This window comes from Halictus rubicundus, chromosome 11 (genome assembly GCF_050948215.1).
Source record: "Halictus rubicundus isolate RS-2024b chromosome 11, iyHalRubi1_principal, whole genome shotgun sequence".
In the NCBI taxonomy this organism is placed as follows: Eukaryota; Metazoa; Arthropoda; class Insecta; order Hymenoptera; family Halictidae; genus Halictus; species Halictus rubicundus.
In genome coordinates, this window is record NC_135159.1 from 6154771 (window position 1) to 6167261 (window position 12491).

The following is a 12491-nucleotide window of genomic DNA, read 5'->3' on the forward strand; positions in this document are numbered from 1 at the left end:
CCAATTTTTATTTTAGTACTACAAATGACACGTATTATTATGTATATGTTTCCTATAAAAGTATAAACAATAACAGTAACCTAAAATTATGAAAGTAAAAAATAATCGAAAATTATAGAAATTATTGACGAGAAAAATTAAAGGAAACTGTCGTAAATAAAAATATTATAAAATTGTCGGTACTATAGAAAATAAGATTTGAAAAGTATTGAAGCGTATTGTATTTTGAAACGCTCAGTATGTATATCCAATTCGCAGTCTAGTAATAACCACCGAGTCAAAGATGATTCCGTTCCACTGATTTAGTATAATATTTCGGCGAATGTTAGTCACCGGTTCCTTGATAGTTTAGTGACTCACAAGGGAGTAACTTTGGTTCTTAAAATACATCAAAAATCCGCAGATGGTGGCCATTATGGTTGAGAGTATTCTGAAGTTAGTGTACTGAAGTTAGATCGATAGTTCTGTATATAAAAAGTACTTTATTATTATAACGATTACTAATATATAGATTTACACAAATTAATAATAATAAAATTAATAAGAGAAAATCGAATGTGTGTGAATATTACTAAAATTTATAAAAAGGAATTAAAGATTAATAAGAAAGTATATTTGTATAAAAAATATAGTCATTCGATTAACATTATAAATCTGATACGTGCAACTATAAAAATCGATTCTAAACGGGAAAAGCGAGTCATTTGTAGTACAGAAATATAAATTTTCATTCGAATGCGCTTGATTAGACATAATTCCAGTGCTTCTTGTTTTTACAGTATTTTAAATAGAAATAACGGAATTGTTTAATACTCTGTCAAACAAAAAAGTGCAAGAAAGAAATAGCACAAATGAATTTCTGACTTCTATATACTCTTCTTGGTGTTACGACTGCTTAAAGATCTATTAACTTGCTTGCCACTGCACTCTACTAACTAACATCGAGTTCGATCGTACCATCGAGTTTAATGTTTTTCTCACTTTGCATTAGCAGATCTACGATACTAAGTCTGACTAAATTCATCTGGAAATTTTGAAAACGCTTTTTTCCTTGTGGTTATACTTACTACTTTCAATGAATTCTATTCATTATCATTCTAAAATTGATCTGTTATAAAATATAGCTGTGAATGTGAGTCTAGAAATCTCTTTGCAACATCGCTTCACTAACATTTCCGGTGTCGAATGCATCGTACATCCCCACCATAAGTTTTAGAACACTCGATAATTCTTCGAAAATTCTCTTACAAGAGAATATTTCTCTTATAGAATATTTCTTCGTTTAATTAGTTTTAGATCAAATTTTCAAAATTTTTACTGACTATTTCTGTGTTTATTACCATGAAATTGAAAATGTTACGGTGATTATGTGCTTTTCAGTCATTCTAGTGTAGTAACACTGGAACTACTGTCAAAATGAAGGATTTAAAATTATCAGTTTTAGCATTACCGAGACTATAAAAGCGATTTTGTATAAAATTATTCAACTAAAATATATAAAATATGAAAAGAAATTTCATTTTCAGTTGAATTAATATTAATGTTTACAAATTTTTCTCTAAATGTTTAAACAATTTTTTACATTTGACAGATTCCATTAAACCAAGCAACTTTTGTCTGGAAAGTGGTTCTCTATCTCTTCGAGTTTGCAAGTTGAATTATTGGGGGTTAATTTTAAAAATATATGAATTACAAAAATTGCATAAAACGTATCTATATATTTTCTACATATACCCAATGATTCATAATTTTCTAAATTTTGCGGATTTTCCCTTGTCAGTATTATATTGTAATTTATATTAAAATATCGTCAAATACAGATTTAAATATTTCTTAAAAATTTCTTAAAGTTTATTAAAAATTTTAGACACGAAAAATTAAACACAAAAACCAGCACAAGTTGCTTAAAATTGACCAAAATGTCCCTAGTGCCACCAGATGTTCTAAAACTTATAGCAGGGGTGTGCATGGCAGCGAATTTCGATGAAAGATCGCGGCCATTAAAAGAACCTAATTACGAACTCAAATTTTCGCAGTCCTCGTAAAAGTGTATCGATCGAGGGCTATAGTCACATTTCTGATATAACTGGTATAAACGTAACGACGCAGGGATTAGATACAGTTCTCAAGGAAGCACCGAAAAAGAAAAACAAAAACGAAAAGGAAAAACGAAACGATACGATAGGAAAATTAGAAGAAAAAACAAACGTAGGTCGTTGCTCCCGAACCGCTATGTCTCTTTTATTATCCCTTCCCTTTCTCCGATTTTGTTGAACTGGCGACAGATATCCGAGGGTCCAAACGGATCCGTGCGCGAGCCAAGGAAAACTCGAAAATTCCAACTGTACCGTAGACGAGCCAGTTTGTTTCCGAACGGTCCGTAGTCGCATAGTGTTTTGCAGTTATGATTTCTATTTGCAGGCAATTTTTGCTAGTAGCATACCCGAGATAATAGAGCTCGTAGGCAGTAGGTCCAAGTACAGCGGCGAATACAAGCGGGAACACGGAAAGAGGTATTATAAAAATTACATCTTTCAATCCTGTCTCTACTTTGCCTATATTAACTTTTATTACTTTCATTTTTTATACATATCTATCTATCTCTCTTTATATATGTATATATTTACATACTATGTATACATATACTTTGTAACCCTGTATCTGTCGACGACACTCGCGAGGTACACGCGCGTTACACACACACAAACACAACGTGCAAAGTAACAGATTTATGCGTGCGAGTGTACGGGTTGAATAGGAAGCAGTGGTCATCAATGCTAGGGGTTCAAATGTGCGCAAAATGTTGCATGAATTTTCATAGGAAAAGGGAGAAGAATTGTTTATACCAACGAAAGTTTATAGTTGCTTTTCGTTAACATTTTCTACTCGTTGAGAAGGTAATAAGTTGTCGAGGAACCGTGTACCGAAAATAAACCATTTGCTCAGAATTAGCGGTTGCAGTTTTCAAAGATTGCATGTGAAACCTTCTTGTCGATCTGCACCTGGTCACTGACCGCGGTGTCCCCTCCAGGTCACTGACTGTACTACTAACTATCCCCACTAGAGATGATCGATTGCAGTGTCAACTGTTCTCAACACGTCAATAACCGTACTCCTCACTGTCTTCGCTAGAGGTCACTGACCGTACCTTCTGCTACTTTCGTTGGAAAATGCCGACAGTACTTTTCAGTGCTTTCACCAGGTCACCGACCTTATCTTTAGCTGGTTCCTCCAGAGATCACTGATAGTACATCTCATTATTCCTATTGGAAGTTACGTTAGACTTATGAATGTGCAACAAGCACATTATCTGATCATAACTTGTGTGTTCAGTTAATGTTAAAGTTTGTTTTTAAGCAACAACAACTAGTGTTGACCGACTGTATTTCTCGCTGTTTTTACAAGAAGTTACTGACAAAGTTAGAAGTTACTTGACTTCTTGCTGTCAACCACAAGAGATTATCGAGTGTAGTTTTCACTGTTCTTATCAGGTCACTGACCATACTCCCACTACTTTCTCTAGAAGTCACAGACCGTGCTTTGAGTTGCCCTACTAGAGATTACTTGTATATTCCATTGTCTTCATCAGTTGACTTACCGCACTTCCCACCGCTCTTAACAGATTACTGATCATAGTTTTTGCAGTCCTCTCCAGGTCACTGACCACGTCACTCCCAATTCGGATTCTTCATAGTTCTGCAAACTTTAACCGTTCATTCTGAGGAAACAGTACATTTCTTCTTTTACTTCTTGTACTTTTTCTTCGCAAATTTTTACCTTTTGACGAGTAGACCATGAAGACGTTAAACAAAATATAATTTTCATTGTTGTAAACATTGTTAAAAAGCATGCAATGTATTGTGGTGAATTACTTCTAGTACGAGTGACCATTTCTTTTTTGACACCTTGTATAGAATGAGACGCGAGAAGTGGAACAATTAAATGTTTCTACAGGTTCACGGGTAACGGAGCTACAGTCCAACAAATACATGCACATTACACAATCAATAACATCATTCCCTCGAAAATCTTTAACAAAATGAGGAATTATTTTTTTATTCTTTCCGTCTTTATGTAATGTTTCTCTAATTTAACTCTCGGACTTTGTATGTACCTATTATTGGGTCTGGATTAGTATGGTTGAGAATGGATACTTATGAATCCAAAATTATAATTTATTAAATACTGCCAAATATATGATTATATTAAAAATACAAAACAAGGACTTATCAAATTGTTGGGTGAAGAAATGAATTTCCATCCCTGGCTCTTACAATTGAAGCAAACATTTTTTCTTTCTTCTTATCACTTTTATAAATAATGCTTATTTTGTTTTATGTTTTTCATAAACAATATCCAAATGAGAAAAATGTAGCAAACAAAGGTTGTAGACGTATTTGAGGATTTGTATACACTATTAAAAAAACTTATTCGATTAATAATGTATTCAAAATCACGACCTTGGCCAATTACCACTATACAATAAATAACACCATAGGGATTCAATTAAAATTTTTTTGATAGCATAAATGTCATCTATTTAATAATTCTAGATTCAAAATTATGCAAAAATTGAGCAATAAAAAATTTTCTATAGAATGATTTACCACGAAATTAACAGTACTATTGTATTAGTTACAATATTTTCTAAATAATTGTAAGTAATTCAAATTCTGAGTTTATTGAGGATTACAAAACACGAGATTTTCGAGGGACAATAATGAAAGAATTTCCCCCACTGTAAAACTAGGAATGCAGTAGTTTAAAATGAGTGAGAAATGTTGAAGTCATTGTTAGTGATTTAATATGTTAGTATAACGATGGATTGAGAGTTTATTTAGAAATGATTAGAACATTTTAACAGATATGGTTTGATCATAGTACGTTAGTAATTATTAATAATTAGTTCACTCACAATCAGTTTGAATGAATATTAACAGTCGACCAGATAAGTAAAAATATAGAATTGAGCGATTAACAGGAAAACGAACGGTATTCACGTGAAAGTACGTTATTATGAATATTTGGTTGTTTTCTTTTCTTTTCTTTTACCTATTGCGGTAAAAGATCCAATGTTTATTGATCTCCGAAAATTTTAAGAAATTATTACACTTGAAAAATCTAAAACCATAAGAGTATAAATTTTAACAAATAAAACTAGTAAAATGATGTAAGGAAGTTTCTTAGAACTTTACCATAGTGTGGATATAAAATTTAAAATTAGTTCATATTAAGTAAAAATAAAAATAACATGTATGTTTTAACATCATTGTTATATTATACTTCCTTTCGTCAATTATGTATATATATTTTTGTAATTATAGCTTGTAAAATAAAAAAAAAAAGAAAGTTTAGTTAGTTTAATACGTAACAATTTAAAATATATAACTTTGTTCAATTTCCATTTAGTGTTTGCATTGACCGTTTTACTTTTACTTTTATAGAACAAATATTCATACAGCTTTTGCATTTAGGGCGCAATCAATTTTCAATATCGCAAAACTTACTTTTTCTTGAAAATTAAATGTCCCAAAAATTAGGAATGCTAGAGTATAAAGATTGTAAGATTGAAATTTGTTATTGGATTAATGAACATTTTTTAAATATTAGAACAGAATATTGGATATTGAAAATTTTTGAAATATTAGAATATTGGATATAGAATTTTTTAAAACAATGAAATATGAAAAAGTAATTCTTACTTCGTTTTACTTCTTCAGTAAATCTACAAATTCAAACATAAAATAGTATTTGTTTAATCAATATTCACAGTCTTACGTATTAAATGTCGTTTGCCGTTCTTGATACCTTTAATATTGTTCGAGTCATAATTTTTTCTAAAAATTGATATTAAAATTTCTACGTTTATAACCCAAACAGTTTTAGTTATCTTCATAAGTTCTAAATTGCTACCTTCTCATAAAGAACTGGATTTTTTAAGTATTCGATTATTTAAGTATTTACAATGTTACAAAAATAAGGTATATATACTTTAGAGAATTTAAGGAATAATTTCAATCAAAGATTAATCACACAGTTATGACTTCTCAAATTAACAATTGTTTATTTCTTCAAAATTAAATATCTCAGAAGCTAAAAAGCATAAACAAATACGACTATAAAATTCGTGTTCAATGCATCCAAATTTATAAGTATTCACTATTATTTCGTAGACTATTACTGTTTTTGAAAAAAATTGTTCGTTAACAGTAACAGTATTGCTTGTTAAGTACCTTGGATCTTTTACCGTACCACGATGTCATTACACATTTCATTACCAAACAAAATTGATTAATAAATATCTAAATAATGATAAATTAATGAATTCTATGCATGATCTGTATATGATCGATAGGATTCTGATCCAGATAAATCATGGAGATAATAAGGATCGATTGTCATATTTCGTTGCGGTTACACCGCGGTGATTACTAATTAATCAAGATTTGTACAAGATCATCACTGTTATTAATAATAATCATTATTTTCAATTAAAGCAAGGAGAAATTTTGAACTGTCTTCCAGAGCAATAGCACTCGTAGGTATAGTTATGGCTGATCTATGACCTGCCGAGAATTCTTGAGGATCTCTTAGATCAAGGTCACACTGTATCACAGAGTATCGCACGATTTGCCACTTTAGTCTGCTACCTATAGCGTACGTTCAATTACATTACATCAAATATTTTTGACACTCAAAGCTCATTAGTATCACTGGATCCATGCATGGGAAAAATTTTTAACCTCTGCACCTGAAGTATTTCGATTATTATTGACGATAGGAAAAAAACGTCATAGATAATATTGTTGTTTTCAAGGCCATGCTTTTCGAGATTGCGAGATCATCGATGTTAATATTATACAGATGATAAGAAAATAGATTAATATTCCTGTTAGTTCATAAAATATAAGAATACAATAATAAAAAAATTATAAAAAGACAAATCCAGTGATCTAATAACCATGTCGTTCCGGTCATTTACTTATTAATTAATTTATATTAATAATCATTGATTACTTAATTAATCCTAAGATACCTGAATCTGAAAGTCTTATAGAGTCTGAAAGATGTAAGATTTAGCCACAAGTATCTTGAGATTATGTGACCGAAAATATTACCATAATATTTGCCTCTCTAAAGCTAAACGTACTTCCTTCCGACACCATTTCTTATTATCAAGAATAAGTGAGACACTTAAGGTGCTAGAATTAGGTGGGACTTCTTATTAAAAAGAAAAGCTGTACCAATTTTCCCTTTTCCATTTGTTCATTATACTTACGGTTTATGAGAACAATAGTAATTTGAAACTAGACGAATGTGTGATCTCCATGCGTGGATCCACCATTTTGGTTTTCTCGGAGATAGTGCAAGCGCAGCTACTTTCACTTTGCTTCTCCCTTTATCTCTATAGTACCCACGATAGAATGTATTTTCAGAACTTCATTTGATACGTTTTCTATTTCGCAAATTCAAATGTTGGATTACGTATTGTTTGGTACACTTTTTCCTCTTCGGTGCTTGACAAATTCGTCAAGTGCTTCCTGTACAACAGAAAACATTCTCGAGTTAAACGAATATTCAAGCGATTAATACAAGGCTGTATGAAAGTGTGGTTTCACGGACTTTCTTAATAATTTTTGACATTTTCAAGGAGCCCTTGCAAAACTGACCAACTTTTGTTTGGAGCGCTTTTTAAAGTTTTGCTTATGCCTTATGCTTTGGAGTGCTGCAACTTTTGACACGGGCAAAATTTTGTGAAACTTTTCAAACACAAGGTATTCAGTTTTGCGTGGACTATAGGGATATGTGCGTCATACAAATATTTTTAATAAATAATTTTAAATCGATTACAATTCGTACAGCTTTTTCAATATAACACATGCTATAGCATAACACCATCGAAATTAGAGAGGTCTAAGTCATTATTTTGCTCATTTTTTATTTTTTTTTATAAAATACAGACCATTTTCTAACTTTTGTATGTACATTTGAATTTTTACTTCGACATTTATTTGTGTCATAAAATGGACTCTTCTTTTATTTTAATCAATGAAATTTGGTTCATCAGAACGCTTTTTTTGTACTGAAAAATTAACTTTGCAATACTGTAGATAATAAACTAAATCTTATTTGATAAATTTGATTTCTAAGAGACTCTTCATTAATTTTCAGTATTATAATTAATTTTTTGATGATAAGAACAACTTCCTACATAATGGTCCAAACCTTTTTGATTCAAATAAAAAGAGAATCAAGTCAATCGGACAAATAGTTTCCGAAATAAAAATTGAAATGTACCAATGAAAATTTGTGAGAAAAGATAGAAGTGGTAAAATGATTTGTCTTTCATAAACAAATTCGAGAAAAGCAAAGTGGCGGCTGAACACCATTTTCTAATTTCGTGTGCAGTACGTCACATCCGATTTTTTTTTTAAATCCCACGACAATCGTTCCAGATTTCGTTTATTTTCCACCACATCTCCACATATGGCAACACAGTTACGTTTCGATTTGCATATGAGCACCCTTGGCGGCCAATGACGTCACCGCAGAAACGTTGACCACACTATGCGCTATACAATAGTGCCTGCATGCCCGTTTTTCACGAAGGAACACCGCACTGTAACCGCGAGTCGATTTACCCTAACTAACGGCACTGTGTCAGAGCGTCGCGTTTTACCTAACGTTTTCGCATTTTTCCTCGTAAATGATAAGTATATTTAAAAAGGGCCAGAGAAACAAATGACTCTATTTTATCTAAACAACACGGTAACGTACGCAAATTTTTAAAAACGTTAAAATTGTTCGAAAAACAAAGACAAACCGCGAATTTGTTAATTCAATACGGAACATGCAACATAATGACTTCAAGGTCACGCAAGATCGGAAATGAAACATTTTGTATACCTGGTGTTTGCATTTGTTTTTCGAAAAATTATTCAAATATAATAAATTGACGTACATTAGCAAATTGTTCTTACGAAATAGGATAATTTTGTTCTCTTTAGTTCTATTCATAGCCCTTGTAGTTACCGAGAAAAAATGTGTTTGGTTCCGAGGTTAACATGGTGATTTTGGTCAATGATTGCAAAAATGGAGGCACGTGCGGTACAATGTTCTACTTCCTATAATTCCAGGTCGACTCGATCAAACAATTTGTAATAATTTACAATAATTATTCAACATAGCGATTAGTACACATAATAGAATGAATTTTCTTTTATTAGATTTGTCAGCTTTTTTTCTACTTTCCTGAGTGCAAGTGCCTTTGTGTGTGTTCAGTGTGTCGAATGTTATCATCACTGATAAGTAAGTTTGTAGGTTAGGAACTCGGACGAGAGATTTTTGAGTTAATTGAGTGATTTCTGAGCGAGATCTGAATCGAATTAAACACGTAATGTAACACGTTGTATCACACTTTTGAAATTGTTGTAAACGATGCTTTTAATTTTAAAAAAGCCTATCGTTTTATTACACTTGTGATGACATCATTCATGTAATGGCTAATAAACAAAATATCATCGTTATAAAATTTGCTGGTGAAAAAGTTTATTATCAAACGCGATTAACCCTTCATAATATAAAAAAATTATATTTTTCATTTATCGGCGCACATTCCGTCATGTGTGCAAACATCACCTAAATATCAAATTAATGATTGGAATCCTAGATATAAAAGGTTTACACAAAACACACAGTTTAATTTCAAAAGTTATAATGATTTTCTTCCTAAATTAATTTTCAACCCAAGTCAACTGTTGTGTTATTTCGGATTAATACTCTTGATCAATTTTTCGAAGATAATTTATATGCTGAATTTATAGAGATTAGTTCGTGTAATAAAATAGCACGTTACAATTTTTCAAAATTTTATAAACATGTGACATGTGATCACTTGGTCTGGAATAGCCTATTCTGTTACGGCGAAAGACGATTAAAGTTGCAAATTTGCGTCTTTTTGGAAGTAAATATTTTCTGGTAAACTAAACATAAGAACTAAAAACCCTGCAGATTTGTATTTATTTCACGATCTATTAGAAACATTTACTCAGAGTTAAAGATTTGAGTATATGCTAAACAGTGTTAGCAAACATTTTTTTATCACAAGTCCAGTAAAACACGTTTTCATGGAAAGTAGTAGTTCTAGTTTCATCCATTTAATTAAATGGATAAAAAATGCAATCAAATTGTCCAAACAATTCGAATCAGATCACAATCAGGAAGCTTTGCCAGTTATCAAAGACAGTTGGTACCTCTCCCATTTTCATTGAAGTCAGCGTCCTCTTCCAATCGAAATTCTCGACTTATCCACGGCCAACGTGTTACTTCCAGATCCAAAATCCAATTTTTCTGATATACATACTAACGAGCTCCCTAACCCGATGGATATTCTTCCAGCACGAAGGTTGGTAGAACTGCGTCTAAGGGTGGCAGCATCGGTACAAGATGGTTAAGAATCGGGTCTCCAATGAGTGAAGCGAGTGATCTCGATAAAACATTAGTCGTACGCGAGTAATTCAATCGTTTGTATCGTCAGCAACTTGATTTGAGGATAAAGTTACTCTCTTCCTTACCGTCACGGCTGGTTTAGCCATTGACGAGATGCGGGAGTAGATTAACAAACACATGGGATTTCGTGGAACACCATCTACAACACCGACAGAGTTAAAAATGGGTTTGAAACTTTCATCTGCAATACCGACCGAGTTAACGGGAGAGCTTGCTATGACCTCTACATTCAAAGACGGGAAATTTTAAAAATACGTCGATCAAAGTGGCGTCCCACATTATCGATAATTCACGTAAATACACTCGTTTTAATTTAGAAGCAACAAATTCATAAGACGCGTAATTCAAACAATAGAAAAACTGTTACACTATTAAAATACACTAAATTAAAAATTTTGTAGGTTTAATAAAATTAGGATTTTTATACGAATAATTACTTTACAAGAAATATACGATCAATTAATTCATATTTTCTTTGTTATTTTTAATATTTTAATTAAACAGGTATAGATAATGGTGGGTCTTCGAACGTATTCGATTCGGTCGGATTGACATTTAATTGCGACCAAACCGAAGATTAGTCCGCTTAAATAATCGACTCATTCATGATGTCCGATTCGATTCAAGCTAATCGGTCCGATTCAAGGTAAAGCCTTTCTTTACCCCACAATTCCGAAGCAATCGCATCATGAATTACATTTATATATAATTACGGTAAATTGTCGTTTATTAATCGTGTTGGACGCGACAAGAAACCATTGGAATTTTCTGGCATTTTATAATGTGTTACTATGTATTCAAGGCACGTACGTCCATATGTATTATTCAGTGATCGTAAGTTGCCGAGCGCCTATAAACTGAGCGGCATCGGGGCAAGGGGACTAGGTCGCTTGGCTTCCCCTAATTCTTTCCAGGGATCACATCTTTAGGTGCTAGCCGGGCTGCATAGGAATAGATTTTTCGTATCCGTGGTGAATTGAAACGAAATTGCAATGCAACTTAGGTTGTCTTTCCACTATGCGTTGCATCAGTATTGCGATCACGCTTTACTGTTGTGACCAATATAAAGTAATGGTCGATCATCATCGCCACGTTATTGTCGCGACCTGTATTCGTCATGACGTGAAACGTAACGACATAATTTTGGTCCAAAACTGATGCAAAGATTGTTATACGTTCCGTGAATGAAAGTCGACCACATCGGTTTTTGACGCGTTCAAATTTTTCAAAAACTGTGACGGATAAAGAGAATGACATTCGCAGTTGTGCCCAGTGCACTAAAATCTATTCGAAACGGCTGTTAGTTATCGAAATGCGAATTTGGTTTTCGACAATGTAGATAGTCGTTTTGTGTCATCGTTTGTACCCTTTCATCTCACTCTGTTTCGACGTTTCTCCTTGGCAACTTCTGTCTTACGGTAGACAGTGAATGTGATCGATTCAGGCAATAGCAGTATTACGTACGACTCGAGGCGACATAGGTAATATAATCGGCCATCTTCTTATGATCACTGCATGATACATGTTTATATCATATCATTGATAATAATTTATTCCAATTTTTATGAAATCTCGAGGCACGAGATAAAAGAAAACTAATAATGCTAATAGAACCAGAACACAATTAAATAACGAATAAAATACAATAATATTGTCTAGTTCCACTTTGATAAAATATGTATAATTGAGGTCGCTGTTCCATAGGTGTATAAAAAACACTCGTGTAGCGTGCACTGGGGAACCAAAAGTTCACGTCCCTGTTGCACAAACAATTTTGCATGTCAAATTGGGTATATAATTTTTAATACATGAAAACAACGATCACTTACTTACTCTACGATATGATACACTTACTACTTATTTACTACTGTCTACTTACTTATTTTAATATTTTGCTACTGTATATAGAAGGCAAAAATTAATTAGCAAATTGTGCAATAGGAACATATGTTCGTAGCGCATTGGCAAAATATATGTTATAA

The 12491-nt window shown here is 32.4% G+C and overlaps 1 protein-coding gene across 37 annotated transcripts in view; it reads left to right on the plus strand.

Moving 5' to 3' along the window:
* Slo (calcium-activated potassium channel slo) overlaps positions 1 to 12491 on the plus strand; it is a 152704-nt gene that overhangs the window by 53494 nt on the left and 86719 nt on the right. For 29 of the 37 annotated variants that reach the window (XM_076796155.1, XM_076796119.1, XM_076796128.1 and 26 more), the window contains exon 6: positions 2422 to 2513. The exons of the other annotated variants lie outside the window; for them this stretch is intronic. In XM_076796155.1, coding sequence (XP_076652270.1) covers positions 2422 to 2513 — 92 coding nt within the window. The remainder of the gene's footprint in view (positions 1 to 2421; positions 2514 to 12491) is intronic. 37 annotated transcript variants of the gene reach the window in all.